The 24083-nt window shown below is 41.9% G+C and overlaps 1 protein-coding gene across 11 annotated transcripts in view; it reads right to left on the reverse strand.

Moving 5' to 3' along the window:
- The window catches only part of neo1a (neogenin 1a), a 154116-nt gene that overhangs the window by 66625 nt on the left and 63408 nt on the right, over window positions 1-24083 (reverse strand). For all 11 annotated transcript variants that reach the window (XM_026162423.1, XM_026162407.1, XM_026162449.1 and 8 more), the window contains exon 3: window positions 1043-1318. In XM_026162423.1, the coding sequence (XP_026018208.1) occupies window positions 1043-1318 (276 nt within the window). The remainder of the gene's footprint in view (window positions 1-1042; window positions 1319-24083) is intronic.

The raw sequence follows: 24083 nt of genomic DNA on the forward strand, positions 1-24083 counted from the left end.
CCTTAAGATTGACTGACAGCCTGACACCCCAGCCACAAAGAGTCAGACTGAATAATGATAATGATATCTAGCACAGATAAAGCTGTGTATGAGTTCAAACTGCTGTGTATGATTCCAGCTGCAACTTAATGCTGGAATAGCATCGAGTAATAACCACGAGGGTCATGGTCAGCCAGACTTCTTATTTTTTTAATAATGAACTGCTGCGAGTTCACAGGAATGTGTGAAACTCCCACTCAGCAATTCACGGCGAAAATACCAGAGCTGTATTTGGTTGTGCCTTCACAAGAAAACAAAAAAAAGACACAACTACACATGATAATAACTACACCTAATACATTTATTCATGTCCCTCCAATATCTGATGGTGTCCACGCAAAAATGTATTTCCATTTCGTCACAAAGCTTTAAAATCTTCCCCTTTGTGTGGCTCCAACTTCCTGCCACTCTACCACACATCTGTAAAGGAGGCAAACAGAGATGAAGACCCCCACTGGGGCCTTGTTGAAGTCTGATTTACAGCCTCTAATATCTTCCCTGTGCTGGCAGGAGCCTGGTGCTTAACAACTTAGTAAATAAAACTTCCAGGGGGGTGAGACAAGACCCTGCCACAATGGAATTCGGGTTCCTTTTGAGCTGCAGCTGAGTTACTGTTGCGTCACTGATAACCCCAGTGGGAATTTTACCGCTCCTGCTAGCATTCAAAAATCTCTCACCACAGGTAGCCGGGTCTCTTCACACTAAAGGTAATGAGCAACCGAGAGAGAACTCAATGTACTGCTGTAATTAAATGATGCACTGGACTATATACAAATTTCAATTTACCTCACAAGAGGACCTACGAGGGTCTAAAAGCTCTAAAGATGTGGTGACGTTTTAACAGGTGACAACTGATGACAAGCAGGGTAAAATATTTTAATATTAGAAAACAACACTAGTGTATTCATTATATTGCATAACTGAGTTTACAGCGAGAAGTTCCTATAGTAACAGATGTAGATTCATAATGGACAACATTTCACCTGGTGTTCTCTCAAATTACCTGGTACAGTTTGGAGCTCGGCCTCATCACTCAACTTGGAAGAGCCAACGTTTTCCACAAGGCAGCGGTACGTGCCAGCGTCCGTCTCCGAGGCATTGCTTATAACCAGGGCTCCACTCGGTAGCTGGATCAACCTGGTACTCAGCTCCAGGGGCTGTCGGTCTTTCTCCCACCGGATGAAGGCCACCAGATCCGAGTTGACCTCACATGCCATCACCTGACTGTCCCCAAGTCGCGCAGTGGCTGGCAACGGTTGGTTGGCAAACCTGGGCATCCCTGCAAGACAGCGATAAGGCAGATGAGGAACACTCATAGCAAAATTTTATGGTAGCAGTTTAAGGGGTTTATGAAACCTGAATGAAAAAAGCAGGGCTTCAGGTTTTTAGTAAACTTGAAAGCAAAGGCATGCTGACAAATTTGACTGTTTCATTTCATTAAATTTAACTTTAAGCTGCAATTGGATGTAAATTTTTGCTAAGGCAGATTGGAAAGGCAAATTGATTACCACAGCAGCTAATGAAGCTATAAAAAAGAATGTGGTATATCGGTTTTGAACTTTGACTTTGAAGCTGCATATTTCGTCTCATCTTTAGAACTGAAAAATATTGGAAGCGTTCTCTTGCACATCCATCCAATTTCTGGTTATATTCTTAGGAGCGAAACAGGCCAAAATCTTCAGCACCCACCTGTCCCGACCTCTTGCAAACAGACAAACAAACCACCACCCTTCTCCTGCACACCCGTGTCGTACAATCGTTTATCCTTGATGGTGGATGTTAATTTGCCACGCAGAGCAGGAGACACACGGCACTAATTTAAAAAAAAAAAAAGCTGGATCCACAGGCTGTTTGCGCTGCTGTAGCCCGACTTTCATCTTGATGCAAAATAATTATTTCCTGGGTTTGTAGTCATTGATCTGAAACCAACACTCCCGGGCCGCTTCCGAAACAATCGCGCACAATGACTTCAATTAAAAAGAACTTACAATGTGTAAACTGCAAATGTTATTCTTGGGTTTATTAGTGAGGCAGAGGGAAGAGTTTGTTGTTTTCCAAAGTAAGAAGGCCACTCCATCTCCAATGAAAAGTGCAACATGCTGTGTTATTATCATGGAGGGCCTCTCGAGGTTTTGGGCCAACTGTGATCGTCTCCTTGGAAATTTGTGCAGATGAAACAAAGAGTCTTGTTTGAGTGTCTGTTTTTCTGTTTATGAGAGCAAGTTTAGCTGCTGTAACTCCGCTGAAGACTTGCTAAGCGATGACTTGGCGTCCGCCCCGTCCTCACCTACAGACATCTCCTCAAATCCCCTGCCAGGAATGGCTCCAGGGTAAATCACACTTTAAGATAAGGGCCCAACAGTGACAGACTCCCCTCCCGGCCTGGGCCGACGTGCACAGCTTCTCTGAGTATATCTCAGCACAGTTCGGTTAATATTGGCTTAGCTGATATTTTTGTAACTGAGCTGCCAATCACTTAATATATAATCATGGCAGGGTAGGAAAAAAATAATGAGCTGACTTATTGAGGGATTAAAAGATACTTTCGCCCCTCCCTACAAGCTCAGACTTACTCACTGCTTGGTGCTGCTCAAGACAAGCCACAACTGAAAGAGCGCCTTCGATCATCAGATATCTATCTAGAGGTCAAAAATGACCCCTCAGTCGGGGCCTAACGATGTCTCCTCTAGGGCTGCCACAAACGATTATTTTGATAGTCGACTAGTCACCGATTATTTTTGCGATTAGTCGACTAATCAGATCATCATCCATTGGAGGTACAGCGTACAGCTTATTGCACCAGCAGCATCTGGTCTTATATAACTATCATTAGCTTACAGCTTGAAGTGTTTGTGCTAACTAAAAATAAAGACAAGATGGTAGTTTATTAATTTTTAATGAAATTTGCAGATTGTTTCGGTGAAGTTTAATAAACTCCTTGCTTTCTAAAATATAACAGGACACCGGAGTATATTCTCCAGCTTCTGATAATCAGCTGTCTGCTTGACAGTTTTAGCTGTGCAAAAACTATAACTTTAATCTCAGCCAAACCGATTTACTCAGGAACAAATAAAATACTAAAGAAAGCCAAACAATAACATTTTTAAGTTATCTAAGTGACTTATATATATGTTTAACCTGACTAGCGAAAGACGGCGGTGGGTTTGAAAACGATTTGCCGGGAGTCCGGTGTTCTCACGGCTCTAGTTAGCCTTGCCCCCGCCTAGCTAACGAGCTAGTGGGTAACAGACGTCTCCGAAAACGTCGGAGCGCTTTTGAAAATACGTGGTGTCTTGATAAACTGAGCAGATATTTGAGGTTTACACAGCTACATTCTCGCCTGAAAATATGTTAAAGGTTTATTTTGTGACCCAGAAAGAATAATAAGAGTAAAGTTAAAACTAACTAGCTGCCGCTATTGTTGACAGCTGCGCTATGAATTCTGGGACACAGCTTCTTCTTCTTCTTCGGGGTTTAATGGCAGCTGGCATCCTTGTACATGCAGTGCTGCCATCTTCTGTTTCAGTCCGTTATTACACTCTTAAATCCTACTACTCATTCCTTCGTCCTTTGTGATCTTACAAAGCTTCAAACGATGCGTCGACTATTAAATTAGTCGTCGACGATTTTAATAGTCGACATAATCGTGACTAGTCGACTAATCGTGGCAGCCCTAGTCTCCTCCACATTTTTTTTGTTCTTTCAAAAAAATGTTAAGTAGAGGTAAACAGAAACTAAAATGTATTAAGAGGGAAAAAATAAGCTCATTAACTGCATGATGATTGATAATCATGGGTTACACTCATTGAAAAACAAAACAAAACACTGGACTGATAGATTAAAGGGATAAAAATTATATATAATAGTGAGGAGAAAAGCAATGGTTTATGAGTTAGTGTGTGTCTTAAAATATATTTAAGACACATTTACACCCCTAATAATTCTAATCTTACTTTCTGCAAATGGACATGTGCACAATGACATCAGGCCAAACCGTGTACTGTGGCCTCAATGTGCTTATCTGATAAAGACCAAAAAATTTATTAATTAATAGAAATACCAGACAGCCTTTAACTTTATACAGTGCTCTCCAGATAGTAAGTAAATCCTTTAGCCCATGACATTTCTAAAGATGAGAATGACCCTCACTTAATGCATCTGAGGTCTAAAAAGTGACTAGAGACTTAGTGGAAAAGCTTAAGCCTTTACACTGTGGGCCAAGGAAGACACGGCAGAGGGCTCCACAAGTCATCTGCAGACATGCAGGGCAGGGGGAGAACATTGTGTCTGTACAACTTCAGTTCAGACTGTAGTGAGCACTTTCTGACTCGGTCTGCAGTTAGTCAGTCTCCAGCTCTCAATCGACTAATCCTTTGTTCCTCTTGCCTCATCACATCTCCGCAGGCTGTTCATCAGCTTGCCGTGTCTTCAGGGAGTGCGTTTCTGGGTGTGTGTTTGTGTGAGAGTGGGTGTATGTGGGGAGCCTAACTCACAAGAGCATGACAGCCGTTGTGTAACAGCCAGTTATAATGAAGTGGACTGCTTACGATGACATGAATATGTATGCGCGTGCTTATGCTTGCGTGTTAGGTGCTAAAGTGTACATAAGCACATTAAGTGTGGGTCAAGGCAAGGGGCATTGTAGATGGGAAGCGGTGAGTGTCGATGCTAACACTATCGATTCTAATTAATCACAATTCTCCATTTAAATCAACTTGGTGGACGCTTCATTTTCCAGAGCCTTGCTCAGCACCATCTACTGAACTGAAGTGCTGGGCTGCCAATCTGCACTTATTATCGGAGTGTGATGGAGCCAAATGAGTCCAGGAGAGCAATGGTATTTCAGCGGCCAAAATCCAAAGACTGGAGGGTTTATTCTAACAGAAAGCGGTTTCATTCTTCATTTTAAACGGAGCAAAATGTGCCTCCTCTGATCTCATTGATCCTCCCAAAAACATTTTCATACACCCAGCACTTGCACCAAATGCCTCCTTTGTGGAAGGTGGTTAGCTAGATTCATCAAACCCTGCATTATCTGCTCGGCTCTACCAGTAGAGCTGATAATAATCAGAATGCTAATGAAAGAACACGTCCCTCACTGGATGGAGATTAGCCGAAAACTAGTGCGCCACAACGAGTGAGCATAACGACTGCCTGCCCCACCTCAGAGAAAAACCAAGCGCAATTATGTACACGCATACACAGGCGTACCCTTAAATCACACTGTTGGGTTCTCACTATTCTTAATTAAAATAAGGTATAGAATAATAATGAGCAGCTTAATAGAATTCACAGAAGGCTTTAAGGATCTCCCTTGAGATTCAAGCGAATTAGTGACTGACTGCAGAATGGCTGTCTTTCACCTTGGATCAAAAACATAACTGTGTTTGATGTTACATATTTTCAAGCAGTGTCAGTTACAGTAATTGGCGAAAACTGAAACTGGCTTACATTTTGTGCCAGGGCCCGGGGGGAAATGTCTCCCTATGCGTCGTGGCCAGATGCTGAGTTTGGATTGCTAACATGAAATACCTAATTTTCCATGGAGAAAATATGGAATGTAAAAAAATCAAGTCACATGGTTTATGCTTTGGAGGGAGCTCATATTTTTAAGCCCACAGAAACACCAAAGGTTACCGAAAAGACAGGATCTAGCATAATTACATAGTCTAAACGGGTAATTAGCAGAGGGATTTTTCACAGTGCAACCTTTACTTCTTCACTTTCAATTAGCATAATAATGATGTCATTAGACTAATGACAGGGCAATAAAACAACAATATATTCTAACACGATGTAATTTATTGATACATATAACAACAATTTCTCCACTTGCTACGGCTAAACATAAGACCAGGACAGTAAGACTCAGGACACAAACACAAAGATATGATAGCTACGCCAGACAAGTTACGCTTACAAGCTTAACTAGCTTCATGTTGCAATCAGCTCAACTCTGAGACACCAGTGTGGGGTGGGCATAATACTAGAATTTCAAACTTTCAAATCCAGGAAAATACTCCATTTTTTATATGAATGATACCAGCACAGCCAAAAAATAAAACAAGAAAATTAAGATTAGAATAGTAGTATGATATTGTCTGCTACCTAACTCTAAAATTTATGTTATTGGTTTATTATTATCCAACGTCCACTAGCCATATCCCCAATAAGACCCTAACAGATGGCTAATATCAGATACTCACTAATAATTAAATCAGAGACAATCTGAAAGGTTGACATAACTTCCAGGATAGAAATATGAAGACCATGCTAAAAGCCACATTCTATCAGAAGGCCACTGGATGTCGATAGCTGTGGTTGCTAAAAGACTTCCAGTCCCATAGAAATCTATAAGAAAACTGTTTTCATACTTGACCTCTTTAAACACTTTCCTGTTAAGTTTATGGGCTCTGTGACTCATTCCAGATCATACTGAATTTTGCAAATCTTGTTCATAATATGACCAAGATTTGCAAAGTAGGACGTATGTTTCAAAACAGAGGAATATCAGTGCTATGCTCATTGGCTAACAACTTGTGAATGACAAGTTGTCAAACCAATGGGTGACGTCCCGGCAGCTCTGTCCAGCTTTTATGCTGTCTATGAGTAAAACAGGTAACATTAATGTGTATGGCTTTAATGTTGTTTAAAAGGGAGCTTTGCTGGCCTCTCAAAATTACCTACAAAGAGTTGTTCAATAATGTTAACATCATGTTCATGTGTTAGTGATGGGAGAGGCTATGTGCTGTGTGAAGTTGTGTCAGATGGAGTGTGCAAAGAAGGCACGTTGGTATTGATACTGTAGCAGATGATGATCTAATCCAATAGCAATTTTTAGCACTGATTAGTGTCAGAGTATGATTTTTAATGACAATCCTACACTGGATCAAGCTCACTAGCCAAGAGCATGCAGTTTTTGAAATATAACCTAATATAAATTCTACGCTGTTGTTTAATGTTTCGGATAGTACTATTATTGACAGCAGCCAGAGGTAATATTAAATGTACACATCCATGAGCTAAACCTTTAAAAAGTTTAAAAGCAAAGAGGAAATTCTCTAAATGTAGCAACCACGAACAGGAGGAAGAAATATATAACAAAAGAGACACAACTCATCTTCTCATCACAGCAAAGAGTAGACTACGGCATCATTCCACTACTTCTTTCTCCCTTTCTGAATTCAACAAGTTCACTGCCATTCGTTGGAGACTGCTGAAAGTCATTCTGGGAAATGTGGAGAAATCAATACGTGAAACTGAGGCCCACAAGTCAGGCTTTAGGAAAGTGGATACACTAGAGACGTAAATTAAAACCCGTTGTGTCAGAATAATTCCTAGAATGCACCGACTGTTACAAATGTGCGTGAGTGTGTCTGACCATGCAAAGGGCGCAATAATAACATCCTTTTTGTCCTCCATTATCAACATGTCTCTTTCGGTTTTGCAACCCAAGTACACAAACACAAACAACCGCAATTTCTATTCTTGGTGTTTTTTTATGAAATTCAAAAGATGAGACGGGGCCAAATCAAATTTGCCGAGCCTAAAAAAAAAATAAAAACAAAAACAAAACCCCCACCGCTTTCAGTGAAGTGACAGATCTGACGCCAGCTGAAGAGTAAATTAGACAGAATGTGAAGACATCCAATTAATGGAAACGTAAATCGAAGATGTCAGGTGAATGCAGGAGTGGCAGGGTAATCAAGTAGTCCAAAAAACACAGTCATTTCTGCTGCGAGTGACTGTGAGGAGAAGGTCTGAATGTAATTCCTTGGTATTAAATCTCCATGAACAATATCAGGTTTGCTTTGTTCAGTTCAGCGTCTCTTTCTGCTCATGCTCCCTTTAAAGCTGCAGCGTAAGTGATAATTAATTTTTCTAATTGAAGGTTTCCAAGCTTCAGGCAAGAATATTTTACTAAGGGCTTCCTCCATTACATCAAATCAAGCCATTTAGCCCACATACAGTCTTAAGAGCAGAATTAATTCACACTGTGCACTATATATATATATATATATATCTGTCAAACACAAAGTCAAACTCAATATATATTCAGAGGATTTGTAAATCACTGGTTTATCATGCAGACCTGAGCTCTTTAGTGCAATTCTGTGCAAAGGTCTTGAACGCCCCCACATTTCTTTATCTTTTTCTAGGAGAGTGGGAAACATTTGCAGCACATAGATGGAAATGCAGTATATGATGCAAAAGTAGAGTCTGAACAATTCCAGCAAGCTTAAAAGCCACTATTTGGCATGTTCACCTTTATAGTTCAACACAGCCTGAACTCTCTTACTCAGCTTTCTTGTAATTTCTCTAAACAGCCCTCAGGAATAGTTCTCCAGGATTTTTGAAGGACGTTCAGAGCTCTTCTTTTGCAACCTTGACCATTTTTTACAGATGGCTGCAGACACTCACTTTTGTACTTCTCTGCTGACCTCCTCTGTACATTTTGATGCCAATTTAAATCAAAAACTTCAAATTTGGATTGTTCACGCCATAAGAACTATAGCCACTGACTTTCAGTCTTGTTCTTTGTTTACTTTGGCATGCCTCCATTTTTTCTCCCCGTTTCCTTTCCTTAAGAATAGCTTCTTAACAACCAACCTTCAAATGAGAAATGATCTCAGTGGAAAGGTATCCACTAAGACCGAGTGTTCAGTAGCTCAATGGGATCAACTGAAGAGGCAGAGGCATTTCTCAGGTCAGGTCTTTGCTGGATTTTTCCCCCCCCCCCCATTTCTTAAGAACATGACTTTCAGATATTGTTCATTTGTTGTAGATGCTATTTTAATCAAGACTGTCTTGTATGCTACTAAAACTCTAAAAACTTTAAACTAGACTTATTTTTTTAGCAGCCACGAGTCCCATTATAATATTCTACATCCGATCAAAGTGTCATGCATCTAATTTTAGGGTTTATATTTAACCTACCAGTGGACCAACTCTTTCTGGGTTTCTTAAAAACAGAAAAGAAAAAAAAACCTGAACAAACAAAATAAGAAGTAAAAAAAACAACACTTTCCCCAAGATTCTCCACAGGATCTAGCACACAAAATCCTTCCACCCCCTAATAATAGTGCATTAATACATTAATGTATTCTGTATATGAATAAGCTCAGACAGCACCATGGACGCCCATAAGCAAACAATAACAAGGATAACTGCTCTTAGAGAGAGGCGTTTATATTTCTTCTTTGCTCTATCTGTTATCAAACTTTAATTGGATTGTATTGCAGAACCCACTCAAACACTCAAAGACATTCCCTCCAAACAATAAAACCACAACGCTACCCCCACCACCCTCTCCCGCCCACCCACCATCACTCTTCATAAAGGCACTTCAACATTTATTGTACAAGAAAAATATTTCTTTCTCGCACTAATGCAGCCTAGATCGTGATGAAATTAAACGTTGAGGGGTGGTGCTTTGCCTGTGTCCTTAAGTGGCTCTGCATGCATGAAAAGCACAACATGAATTCTTTATAATGCCGTGCCAAGAGGGAGTTAGTTTGGGCTTTTTTAGATTTAATATCAGAAGTGGTCAAGAATCAAGCTGGTTTTTCAAAGAAAACCTTGATGTTTAATTACAAAGTTTGCATGGCCCACATAGGGGAAGATATTACGGCTGCACAGCCACTGCGGTTGTCCTTCTTAAAAATGCATGCAAACTTGTACATTTAAATGCGTCCGATCTGCTAAGCAAATAGACGTTTTGGAATCACAAATTCTGGGAGATGTTTGCTCGTGCTCTTTACCCGCTAGGCAGTAAAAGGTAACAACAACTTTCATCCCATCAGGGGGTGAGAGGTGGGAGGCCTCGGCGAGATTGACAAGAATGCAAACAGAATTAATTAACGAACGTGTACTGGAAGCTAACACAAAAGTTACTGGGATTATCCATCGCGTATAAAGCCAGACACGAGCATGGCATGCTGAGGAAATGATGAAACGTGAACGTCTGGCTGTGTCATCGCAACATGCTCGTCTTTTTCATCAACAGGGTGGAGTGACAATGATGTGATACAGTGCAATAAATAGACTGGCTTTTTTATTTTTTTAATCTTTGTTAAATTTTCATCCAAACAGCTACCAGTTAGAACACATGGCTAACGATGACATTGGTTAACAACTGAACTAAAACAAAAATTCAAACTGCTTACTCCAATGAGACAGTTGGAAACATGTAACAAACAATGAGCTCATCAGTGGAAAAAACCTAACAATAAATCAGTACTTCTAAACTACATAATGTGTGCAGTACAATGGTAACCGCAAGTGCATACACAGAGAAAAGCTTGTGTTGTGTACACACATCAGAGGAGCAGACAGAAAACGGGTGTGTGGGTGGTGTGCCACAAAAGTCAGCCTCAGACTGGGGTCCTTATTTTATCTTTTGAGCTGTGTAAAGATGACAGAACAAGCATTTCCTGACCTTGCATCCAGCCACAGCTTGAACAGAGTAGTACAGTGAAAACATTAGGCAGCTGGTACCCAGGAAAGACGCATCAGCCTGTTGTTATATTTGAAATATGGCACAGCAGAAGGCAGTCGCGAAATAGATGCATAGTTTTATTGTTGCGAACAAGAATGAAAACAGACGCCTATATGTGTAGTGCTGGTGTATTCGGGACACTGATCCTCCCAACTTCCTTATGTATGTTAAGCTAACTCAGCAAGGCTAAACAGCTCTTAGCTAGGGGAGGGGCATTTGGAACTGGTACCGTGCTGGATGAAGACCAGATTTTGAGTAAAGAACAGCTTTCTAAACATTTATGACAAGCAGCAGATTGGCCCCGCGGCGCAGCTGCAGAACCTAGTTGTGACAACTCTCACTCGTAACGGGGACTATTTCTTTTCTTTTTTTTTTTACTACTACGCTCTTGGTAACACACAATATAGCATGCACTTTAGAGGACAGTCGCTGCAAAATAAATGTCAGTAACCCGTCTCTCTGTGTTAAGAGATTTTCTACATTATACACTATAACCAAATCTCTTTAATACAATATAATCAAGTAGGCCTTATATTCTAACCAAGTGTGCCTTATATTTAGTGTGTTCATATATTTTCACATAACCAAGCCTATTGTTGAAGAATCAGCTAACCAAGTTTATTGTTAAAGAGAACATAATGCATTCCTTACTTAAGTGTCTGAAATGTTTGAGATGTTTTGACAGCATGATATAATGATGCATTCTTTCCTATAATGTCTGTGATGTCAGATAAAGCATGATATACTTCTGTATTTTTAATCCCAGTGTGTGAAAGATCAGATAAGTTGATTTAATGCTTAACCTCTCGTCAACATCTGTTAAAAGAGGAAGTACTATGTAACCCATTTTTGCCTTATAAATAAAGCAGCGAGCCTGTGCTCGGTGTGGTGTCTTCTCAGAGAGACATTCACCCGTGCGCACGTTTTCTAATTACTCTCTGAGTTGGTCTGCAGTTGTCTCATTTCTCTTACTTGTGTTTTGAACAAATGTCTAAACCCCTGACACTCTGTCTCGATCAGGATGCTTGCTACCACTGTGACAAGTTTGATTTCCGGCTTTCATTTCTACTTGCGCATGCTTGTGAAAGACAGAGGGAGGAAAAAAAACATAAAAGACCTGCCTACAATGAAAATACACACACTCAATTGTGTCTACATGAATAATGACACATCGGGATGAGGCTGCTGGTACAGTTGGCACTCTGACAGCTTCTGATAGCCTGATGTGGGGAAGAGACAGCGGGGCTACGAGGAGCCTCCCTGATGGTGATGGATGGAGACGGATGCATGACAGGGCTAGGTCAGTTGCCATAGGAACAATACATTAGTTAGAGGGATGAGATGTACTTGAAGAAAAAAAAAAGTAGAGTTAAATTCAAGACTGTTGCTTTAAAATTAAACCCATTTGTATGTGCATGTATGTCAAATCTCGCAAAGCAGTTAGTTTTATCAGTGCTGTTTACATAATGTAACAGCATAACACATACTGAAATATCTACCCAATCCCCTGTTTTCAAAAGGACGTGTTCACAGTATAAGCCTCTGAGTGAACGAGGGTTGTCACAATAAAAAGAGAAACAAGAAAAAGACTAAATACTTATTTGCAGCAGTATCAATACTAACTGTGCCATTCTGTCCTCCTCCAGTTGACTCACAGCTTCCCACAGCACCTGCAGACGGGCAGGCACACAACCCTCCCCTCACTGGCAGCTGGAGTGGCTGATGTTTAGGTGGAACACTTCAGGAGGAATTTCGAGAGGTGGGTAAAGCTCCCGTTTCAACAACCTTGAAATATTAAACAGCTAAACACATAAATGTTAACCCGGCTGGCTTCATCATACCTCTAATGTGAGCCTCTCCACTCTTCACAGGAGCCATTCAACCATTAACTGCACCCCAGCCAGCAGGGGTCATTTGTCAGTTTTTGTTGCAGGTCTGCAAAACACCGTCTCATCTACAAAAAGGTTGTTTTTTTTGTTTGTTTTTTTAAAGTTAATGAGTAACTATAACCCAGTGCAGTGACTAATGATTATTTTCATTACTGATTAATCTGCAGAATAACTCTAAATTCAGAGACATTTTTCCTTTGTTCAGTACATTGTTATTAAATTGCTTATTGTGTCTGACCAACAGTGAAACCCTCTTATGATCTGTTTTCTGTGACACGGGCAATCAAAAGCAGCAAATTACACCACGTAAGATAATGGGACCGGGTTCACGCTTGTATTTTTTGGATTGAGAATGGCTGACTCATGCAAATGCCTGCTGATTATAATTTGAAAGATCATATTTAACACTATTTTCTGTGCTGCTGGATGAGTTGTACGTGTGTGTGAACGGTCACCTTTCTGCCTCCTGTGCGCAATTTCCTCGTGTTCAGGTATGGTCTCTCAAGCGTGGCTCGTCTGATGACTTACCCTCTGGGGACAATGGTTGGGGCTTTCAGGGGGATGCCACTATCTGCTATCTGGTAGGGCACAAACTCCCCCTAGCCAACTACAGAAACATGTGGGGGAGGGGGTTTCTTAAACAGAGCTTCTGAATGTTGTTTCTAGTGGAAAAGCTCTCTTTCATTAAAGATAATTGAGTTGTAGCCAAAACAATACAGATTGCATTAGGCCCTTTAATCATGTTAAGGTGTCTTGCTTTTTTACTGGGAGTTTAGCTCATTGTCAGCCCATTTTGGGGTTGACCTTCTGCAGAGGTCGTTGCCATAGGAGCGGATGCTCCCATTACCCAAGCACAGATAAATGTGTTGGCACTACAACCATAAATCCCTTTGCGCTTCCCGTCTAACCTCCCTGCTTTCCCCTGGCTTCCTTATCAGGGGAAAGCGGGTGGAGGGGGGTGGCAGGTAAGACAGGCTGCAGAGAGAAGCTCCACAGAGCGGCCTCCAATGTCAGAGGAGTCACCTGTGGGATTATAAAGGAGTTGTCAATCAAGCCCAACACGTGAGGAACAAAGAGCGGCTACCGCTGGCCTGCCCTCACATCTTTCTTCAAGTGCTTATTTCCTTAAGGCCTCGAGCAACGCCCAACCCCTCCACTGGAATGAAGAGCCCCTCCACCCTCCCGTAGCTTGACAGGCCATCCAGATAAACCGAGTAAACACACCCTTGTCCGGCTCTCGATGGGCACACGGAGAGCTTCTCCACATTCAGCTCTCTCCTTCAGACTCTTCTCTGCCACTGCGCTGTCTCTTTCCCACTCCCTCCATTACACTCAGATTCACCTCCACCCACTCCTATCACCCCTCCTCTTTTTCCTCTCCATTCTCCTACCACACATTTCAGTAGGAGCTCTATTGTTTGCTAGAGAGGGGGCATGCTGCTGCTGGTTCTTATCTGGGGATGTTGCCGGCACATCTGCAGATGCTATCAGCAGCCCTGTTGCTCTGTTTATGCTCCAGCTCTGCAAGTGCAGCTAGCAGGGAAATGAGATGGATGGAGGATGGGGTCGGGTGAAAATTGAGCGTCTTGCTCAGTAGAAATGATGGAGTGTGTGTGTGTGTTTGTTTTGGGGGGCAATGGAGCAAAGGAAGGCCATTGTAAACACAAGAAAAACTAGGACTTTAGTAGTGCAGTAGTCATTTTTGTGCAATCAAGCATCACTACAGTTACTAATGACATGGCTTTTTGTTAGCTTGTAGTTTATGTTCAAGAAATGATGACAATTTTCTACAAAGCTCTCATCATTTCCACTGATCTGAGGGAAGTAAATGTAAATGTGCCAACCACCACATACAAGCACACAGCTAACTTATTCTTCAGCATGATTTAGTACTCATTTAAAAATCCATGTGTGGGTGTCTGCTTCAAATTATACCCCAATGAAGCTAAGGTAGAACAAAAAATGTTTCCTGCATAACTAGGATTAGAAGTGAGTTGCTATTACAGCACGAAACGTGCTGCAGACAGCTTCACTCCTTAACTTAAAGGGAATTGCCTTTCAAAGTGTAGGGTACACAGACAGACAGAGTGGCCGCTGACAATTTTTGAAGCGCCACTTGTTTAGTTTTTATCACTGGAAGAAACAGTAGTGGCTATGCATGCATTTGTGTGACTATATGCCTGCGAGTATGGGGCTGGCACTGTTTAAGCAGCAGATGTTTGCAAACACACAGATGCAGGCTCGCACGGATGCAAGGTGATGATGTCGCTGCACATGACCAGGAGCATTCATCATCCTTTACTTGGTCAAGAGGTGTGATGCAGTGGCAAATTGTCAGTTATCATTCTTAAGGTGTTTGCACACCTGCGCTGTTTAGTCCATTTAAGTGAAATCTGGCTCTTTTCCCCCTTGGTGCAAGTGTGAATACAATGACCTCACTCGGTCGGTGTGGACCAAAACAACCGCGCCAAGACCTTTTGGAAGAGGTGGTCATAGTGTGGCTCCAAATGAGTTCCAGAGCGGTTTGTTTATGGTTGATCCGAACAAACTACCAGGTGTACGTTGCAAGTTTGAGCAAACCTTCCCATAGCCACGTATGCTTTATATTGTGAGGATGTGGCAAGGTACTATAGATATACATGCCATACACCATTTTCTTTTCTTTCTTTCTTTTTTAAGTACCATAAGTACAGGGACACTACAGATCTTCTACAGCTGAAGAGGGGGCCCTCACCCAGCTGCTCCCACACGCAGCAAAAACTACAAATGGAAGACGATGACTTGGTGACTAGAGCAGCTGCCGCGACAGCGCTAACCTAAGTTGTTCATAACAAAGACAGTTAAGTAAGCTCTGGAAGTACTTTAGACAGCCAAGGGGTGATGAGTGAGCCACAAAAGGTAATATGCAAGTAGTACCATCGTGGTTTGTAAGACCAGTGGAGGAAATACCTCCTGTTTAGTGAAGCACCTCAAAAGACTCAAAAGTGAGTGAGTTTCAAATCATGTTCCCTTCTTGTATCATCCTTAAATACACATTGCCATTTAGTTTGGGACGCATTACTATTTCGCTTGAGCTGCCGTTGCCAATGGGAAATCAACTATTTACCATAGGCTAAAATGGCTAATAAATGAATGATTGAGCTAATGTAATGTAAATAACATTACAAAAGTACTACTTTGTACGCAAAACTACTAACACAAACTCATAGTACTGTATTCTTTTCTGTATTGTTGTATAAGAGACAGAACATCATCACCTCCACCCGATCACACTTCCTGAGCTAGCTCTGGACTGATATCTGATCCAAATGCTGGATCCATCCTATAAATAACTCTAGCATCATTTTGAATTTCAAATCAGAACATTGCGTTACTTTATGTTCGGATAAAAAAGGGTTTTAGTGCAAATTTTCAACACCTCTCATTGCCAAGTGACAGGCCATTAGAGATTGTCTAAATCTCAAGTCTTAAGCAAAATTTATTCAACTAGTAACTATATTAGTTTGGGATTTTCCAGTCAAAGTTTACAGCCATGAATTTATTATTAGTGAAAGGAGCCGGCTGCTTGTGCCTGTCAAGTGCTGAGAGATCAGAAAACAGTTATGATTGTTTTTCCTCTCTTTTCCGCATTCATGTAAACATCTTTCCGAAATGCTCCAGTGAGCGTCAATAACAGCCCGAGCACAGCCGCTCATATTTCGACAAGGAATCTGACAAACGGAGAAGACCAATCTCTCCATGTAGACATGCGTAAAACACAACACACTTTCAAAGTTCATTAGCCACGTCTGGTGAGCTGCAGATGCCACGCGTAAGCGCCGACTAAACAAACTAACGCAAACACAGACATCAAACATTGCAAAAGCATAATGCACATATTGAAAAGGCTGCAGGAGGACAAGATTAGTATTTGAATGAGGATCACAGAGTGTGAAGCATCCATAGCCCCAGAGTACGTCTCTTCACTCGCCGGCTTTATTATTGTTAATTAAATGTGGAAATATGAAACGGATATATTATTTACTGAGGGCAAATGTGCAGCTGTGCCTTTTCATACATAGAAGAAAACAATGCACTCTGATTGAAAAAAAAAAATCATATCAGGAATAATGCAAAGCAACATGAAGGCAGTCTAATCAGTCGCTGATGCCTAATGGAAAAGGACGCAACAGATCTGTAGAACACCTGGTCGGCCTGACAGTTTGGCATTAATAGCAATTACTTCAGTCCATCTGTAGCGCATTGCCTTCAAACGCAGCAGATGCTGTGCCGATCAGTGTTAACTATATAGATTTGACAATTTGTTTGCCGGCACATTGTGTTGTCCAGCAAACTAAATGTCACATTACAATGATACAAGCTGAAAGCATTACTGTCCTTTAACCACACGACCGCACGTATCCACAGCAATGAAAGCCATGTGCTCATATGAAACCGCTACATGCAGGCTAGTTTTCCGTTACCTGGCTGTAAATGTAAAAGGTATTGATAGGTAAGCATTAAACGCGCAAGACATCTAAAAGGTGAGATGGATAGACGTGTAGAATGGAAGGCGTGCTGTTGTGGTGCTGTTTTGCCTCATCTGACCTGTCAACGTGTGAGAGAAAGAAAGCAAAAAGACGTGATATTGACCTTGGAGCACAAGATATTCCACAATCTTCAAGAAAGCACGCAAACAGTTGTATGACACAATCCCGTAACAACACAGTTCAACACTAACAGCAGGAAGCCTCTACTTTTATTTTTTTTAAAAATCATCAATCAAGTCTCATCAGACTCAACTCAGCGAGTCAAACGCCTCCATGCTGCCCTGCAATCATGCACGGGTGCACACACACACACACACACACACACACACACACACACACACACACACACACACACACACACACACACACACACACACACACACTTACTCCTTCCTTAATTCAACACCTCCACAGTTCACCATCCACTAATCAAAAAGTCATGAAGTGACAGCATGGTGTGGGGACGGTGGGGAAAGCCTGAACACCCTCCCCTGGGCCCTCACACACAGAGTTCAGGGCAACTCAAACACTTTCCGTCACGTAGCCGAAGCGCTCAACGAAACAGCTCATCACTCCCTTGCTTTCCATCTCCCCTTGTTTATCGCACTCTCCTTTTTCACACGTCGCTCTCGCTCACACAGCTCTTGCCTGCATCCCACATGCCATGCCCCTGTGCATTAAGACAGACTCCAGTGTTCAAGCAGGTCTGAACAGGCTCCAAAGGCTCCCCAAACAGTCCTTATTCTAGATGAAGAGCACGTACGGTTTGTCATTCAGCCCTTTATGTTTGTCACCGTCGCTCTGTAGAACACATGAGAATACGTGATGAGTACCACCCATCCAGCCTGCTACCTTCAAAACGCCCTTCTTCCCCCATCCCTTGTGTTAGCTCTGAGTGACACCAAGAGAGGAATGTGTGCGTTTTGCGTAAAAGCAACTAAATAAATGCAAATGAAGTTTCCATTAAGGGTCGTCAAGCAGAATGTGGCCATTTTGGGGAGAGACAAAGCCTCTTTGTCACTGAAGGGAAAAAAAAATATCAATGAATGTACCTTAAGTGAGGCAGGAGAACCGAGGACTAAAAAGGCATTTTTGGAGAAGATTAAATCCAGTCAGCTGGAAGGGAAAGCGTGGGATGTGAACTGAGCGGAAGTGGAGAGAAATACGTTTTCAAGGCGTCACCTCTCACACCTTAAACGTAGCCCTCTCCATGCAAGCCCCACCTCTCCTACTGCCGTCGTAATATCCATAAGTGCTCATGGAAAGCCATAAATAATGTTGATCTCTGAAGCACAGAAAGCAGAGATGCTCTGGGTACTTCACACTTTAGTTTCTTCACTATATTCCATCTATGCCCAAAGCGAGGAGGTTTTCAGCTTAAAATAAGCAATGAAACACAACTGCGCGCACACACACACACACACACACACACACACACACACACACACACACACACACACACACACACACACACACAGGCTTTTTTCTTTTTCTTTTTGCATCTTCAGCATAAGCCGGGTTAAAATATGCATTTCAACCATATTTTATTTACATCTAGAGCAACAAAATCAAATCCCATCTCCGTCACCCTGGAACTGCACATTTACTCACAATAGACCATCATACATAAGCTGTCCTATAAAAGATATGATATATGCTGTCATTATTTAGTCCGATTTCTGCCAAGACAGGAGTGACTGAGTGAAGAGGCTCATAAAAGCATTGATATTGGGATGAGTTTTTATGAAACTACTCCCTATAAACTAAATGAACAGCTGTCAAAACAAGTGACCTTGAATATGAAAACTCCAGGCTGGCTGGTCCCCATCAACGTGGCATAAAAACTTCTCCCCCCCAATCTCACTTTTGCTGTCCACCGCAGCTGCCTGATGAATGCCGAGGTGTATTTCAAAAGACTTCCTAGAGGCGTGGGGAGCCATCAAAAAAAAAAAACAGAGTGAACTCTCTTTCAGGGTTCAAAAGCCTTATGAAGACCAATTTGGCTTTGAAACATGGGGACGCTTTAGTATGAAAACCCAAAACTGCCTCATGTATGCTCACTTGGACGGGGATTGCGAGATGAAAGGGAAACGTGGATGAGCACACTGGTCCCTAACAGCGTACGTGTCTCTATCTGAAGAACCACAAGGTAGGAGACATAACCAGTGAATGTCAATGAGGGAGGGAAGGATAAACAAAATGCTCTCAAGTGTAGCCAGGTGTCTTCTTCTTTTTTTTATGTGGATTCAGAGAAGCTTTAAATAACGCTCTCCTCGGGCAACCTTTTCTTTTTTAGATTTAGGAGTGAACCCTGCTGTGCAGTCACCTGAGGAGGTCTACGTGTCCCTTCATACTGTGAGACCTGTCAACGCGACCATTCCATCATCCTGCCAAACCACAGTTAAAAGTCAAATTTGTCATTTGAAGTCATTTGTAAGTAACTTGGTTGGTAAGATCTGCCTCCTACCACAGACGTCACTCTCCATTAACTCTGAGCTTCGTATTTTAACACAGTTCCACTCAGAACACAATATTTGTAATGGCAACGACATCATTTTTGTAATTATGCTTATGTACACCTTCACAGTGGTTTTGAAAAGACACAATGAAGATGTTAGTGCAGACTTTCATCAATTACAGCCTTTTTTTACACAGTCTAACATTTTCAAAGGTTCAAAAGTAACTACACAAACTAACAATTTTAGATTGAAGTTGTCTTTTTAAATACTTGATGAAAGATTCTTTGCAGTCGGTTTTGCTCAACAAGAATCCAGGTAGGTGAGAGAAGTGAAGAATTTATTCTAAATCAGTCTCTAACCTCTATACACAACTACACCGATCAGGCATAACACTATGAGCACTGACAGGTGAAGTGAATAACAGCGATTATCTCTTCATCATGGTACCTGTTACAGGGTGGGATGTGTTAGGCCCAAAGTGAACACTTTGCCCTCGAAGCTGACGTGTTAGCAGCAGGAAAAACAGGCAAGTGTAAAGATCTGGGCGAGTCTGACGAGGGCTATGTTGTGATGGTTGGACGACAGAGTCAGAGCGTCTCCAAAACTGCAGCTCTTGTGCGGTGTTCCCTGTCTGCAATGATCGGTGTCTATTAACTGTGGCCCAAGGAAGGAACAGTGGTAAACCAGCGACAGGCCAAGGCTCACTGATGCACATGGAAGGCTGACCCGTGTGGTCTGATGCAATAGACAAGCTGCTGTAGATCAAATAGCCCAAAAATGTAATGCTATTTCTGAAAGAAAGGTGTCAGAATATACAATGCATCGTAGTTTGTGGCGTATGTGCCTGCATAGCTGCAGACTAGTTAGAGTGTCCATGCTGACCCCTGTCCACTGCTAAAAACACCCACAATGCACACGTGAGCATCAGAACTGGACCACGGATCAACGAAAGTGGCCTGGTCTGTTGAGTTACCTGCACCCTTTTATGGAAACATTGACACAAAGCAATAGGATTCAGGTGCAAAACGAGTTTGAGGTGTTGACCTGGGGCCCGTTCTTCGTACGTCGCTTACTACATCCAAGATCAAATGACACATCCAAGATCAAATCATCGCGCTAACCGTGAGCTCGCTAATCCGGTTCCCCGAACACACCTGCTGTTGACGATTACTACAGCTGGACGCAGGAATGTGACATCACTGGGTGTCGTAAAAGGGGCTACGCATCGATAGTAGAAACATTGATCGGCAACCCTTTGATTGGTCGGCGAAAATGTCGAAGGGGCGTGCTCGGTATTTTCCGGCAGCAGAGCAAGAACTCATGAGTGAGGGATTTCAGGAGTTTCAGAGTTTAATTAAAACGCAAGAGAACACTGCAAAGGCTGCAAAAGCAAGGAGAGAGGGCTGGCAAAAAGTTGCTGACAAATCAAACTCGTAGGTAATTTAATAATAATAATAATAATGGATTGGATTTATATAGCGCTTTCCAAGGCACCCAAAGCGCTTTACGATACCACTATTCATTCACTCCCACATTCACACACTGGTGGAGGCAAGCTACGGTTGTAGCCAGGCTGCCATATCGCGCCATCGGCCCCTCTGGCCAACACCAGTAGGCGGTAGGGTAGATCTATCATATGACACTATATTGTCCAATATCATATGGCATTATATTATATTATAATATGTTATATTATATCCCCTTTCACATTAGAGCCACAACAGGACCCACAAGAACATGGGAACAAGTAAAAGTGGAATACAGGAGTATTCTACAGAATGGTAATATTTATCTCTTAGATTGCTTTGCGTCTCTTGGCAAGGTAATACTGGCCTGTAATACTCTGTTAGTTTGTTCATAACAGCAACCAAGAAAAGGGCAGAGGAAAAAAAGACAGGTGGTGGTCCTGCACCCCCTCGTCAACAAGTTGGTTAAGTGAATAATACCCTCACGGGAATATCGATATCTCTCTATGAGCACACTGTCGCGCTGAGCTAAAGGATCCTGTCTATCCCGCAATATACGCTGAATTCTGAGGACTCTCCTTATCAATCTTGCACCTTCCGCAATGGGTTGGTCGCGTATACGGACAGGACATGGCTGCGACAGGCTTCCCAAATCCACCTTCGCTTTTATAGCCGTGGTCTCTCATCTTGATTACACGAAGTAATTTACAATTACTACTCTGAAATATGAATTACATCTGTAATAATCACATACATGTAATAGAATGTTAATAGTTCATTTCCCTTTTTTAGGAAATGACCTGTATGTATCTGTGTGACATCAATAAAAGGATCAAGTGCTGCATTATCTTTAGTTACATTGATAATATTTATTTATGGTAAAACAGTGGAAAAATATCGCTGTTGCTTTCGTATAAATGAAGCGGACATACCTGCGTGGCCGCGATCTAATCCTGTTTACATAAAGTAAACCTGCTCCCGAGCAGGTTTACGCTTACGGCTCTGTTGCTATGACAGCAAGTCCCGGATGAGCTTCGGGGAACCGACTGATCCAGGATCACGCGAAATCGTCAACAATCTAATCCGGCTAACCTACTTAGCGAGGTACGAAGAACGGGCCCCTGGCCTCTGGATTCCCCAGATCTCAATACAATCCAGCATCTGTGAGATCCACAGAGGTCCCACCTCACAACTTACAGGGATTTTAGGATCTGCTGTTAACATTTTGGTGCCAGACACCACAGCTCAATTTTGATATTTTAAATTCACTTATCTCCCCAACATCTTGCAGCATTAATGTTAATTTCTGGTTGTTTATCCAATATGCTTTTTGGTGTAAAAGCATATCCTGTGATGTTCCTTTTAATGTGACAAATTCAGATTTTGAATAGTCTTATTTAGTGTATCGCTTTAGTGAAATGTGGTAAATGTGTTAAATTCATCCTACGAGGGTGTTAACACATTTCAAGGAAATCCCACATACAACTATAGCCGCTGATGCCCAATTCAAAATTGCATGAGATCCTGAAATGATGCTGTTCAAGTACTAGTAGATATATTAGGGCAGATGGTAGCAAGATGTCTATAAAAGACAAAAACACTCAAGCTGATTAACATGATGTGCAACCAGCCAAATTGTAACCAATGCTGGGATTTTATCCTTTGGGTCCAAAGACAAAATGAGAACATTTAAGGGAAATCTCTAAGGTTGTGTGGAAAGCCTTGAGCAGTGAAGTTTCTTCACTGATGTGCAGATGCCTCCCACATACTGGGAGATGCACTATGTACAGTTGTGAATTGAAGTTCAGCTGGCAGGGGAGTCGAGGTGCACGGTGGGGAGCAGAGGCCCCGAAAAACACAGAGGAGAAGAGAGCGAGTTTGGGAAGTCATTAAGAGTTTATCTTCACCCGCTGACGGCAGCAGTCAATTATCACTGTCATTAGAACATCGTAATTGTACCAGCGTAGTGTAGAAACAGGCTGGAAATGTTCTCAGCTCAATTGGACACTTCACTTTAATTTGAAATTCTAACTGCGGCTTCATTGTAGCGAAGAAAATGTCCCCAGGTATTTTGTTTTTTCAAACACTCTCCGTGTAGTAGGGTATAATCTGGCACAGACACCGAAATTATCTCTGAGGGTATGTTTGTGCTACTTTTAGCACTGTTGTGGAATTTATTTCACAGAGGAGTTGGTGTGTTTTCTCTATATATCCATGTACCCACAAGTAAGTCTGCAGCGCCAGGTCTTATATGAGGTTTAGAAAGAAAAAAAGTCAACCAGTAACTAGTATAAATGGTCATATTTGAGCTCTAACTCATACTTAAACATTTAATTTTTATGGTCTAGTGCTCACCCTACAGTCACAGTACACAGGAATGATCCTGGGTTCTAGACGGGGAGGAGTCACAGACTACAGCCTCAGGCAGGTGCAAGCTAGTCTCCTCCCAGTGCTGGTCCCAAGCCCAGATAAATGGACAGGGTTACATGAGAAATAGAATCCGAAGTAAAAACAGTGCCAGTAATTTTTAATTGCCCAGTTGCTGGTTGTGCACATCCAGCGAACACTGAGTATTTGTGGTGTTTAAGGTGATGAACTCAAAAGGAAATAAAGATAATGGGACAGGATCATAGCACATCATCGTTTCATGTAGAAAGGGAGATTATAAAATCTCTCAGAAATCACAGTCCATTCGTCTTATATAACATAACTCCTGAGTCCATCCTCTGTTTGAATCAATCCGTTTTAGAGTTCCCTCCTTTAAGGCCACGCTTCTTTGAGTTTTCTTTTGATTGGCTGCCCCTCTGTAACAGGAGGTTGGAAGTGCAGGTGGGCGGGCTTACATGCTCACAGAGAGAGCTGTGTGCCTGAGGATACAAAAATGTGGGAAAGCGAACATTGTGAAGCCTGAGCTTCTGACTTACAGCTATTACCTTTACAATTACAATTTTATGCCATATTTAATCTAACATTTGAGCAGCATATGTGACTGAGAAGACGATCCTCTTCAAAGAAACAAACACAAAAAACTCTTTATACAAAAAACTTGATTTAGCAGTGACTTGTGTGATGAGGACTTTTTTGGGAGACAATTTATAGGAGCAAGATTAAGTCGTTGCAAAAACAGAAAAAGCTTGAAACAAGCCTGTGTTGAAGCAGCTAACGTGTGTAGCAACAAACTTCTGTTGCACCGGTGTTCAACT

The sequence above is a fragment of the Astatotilapia calliptera genome, chromosome 1 (genome assembly GCF_900246225.1).
Source record: "Astatotilapia calliptera chromosome 1, fAstCal1.2, whole genome shotgun sequence".
NCBI lineage: Eukaryota > Metazoa > Chordata > Actinopteri > Cichliformes > Cichlidae > Astatotilapia > Astatotilapia calliptera.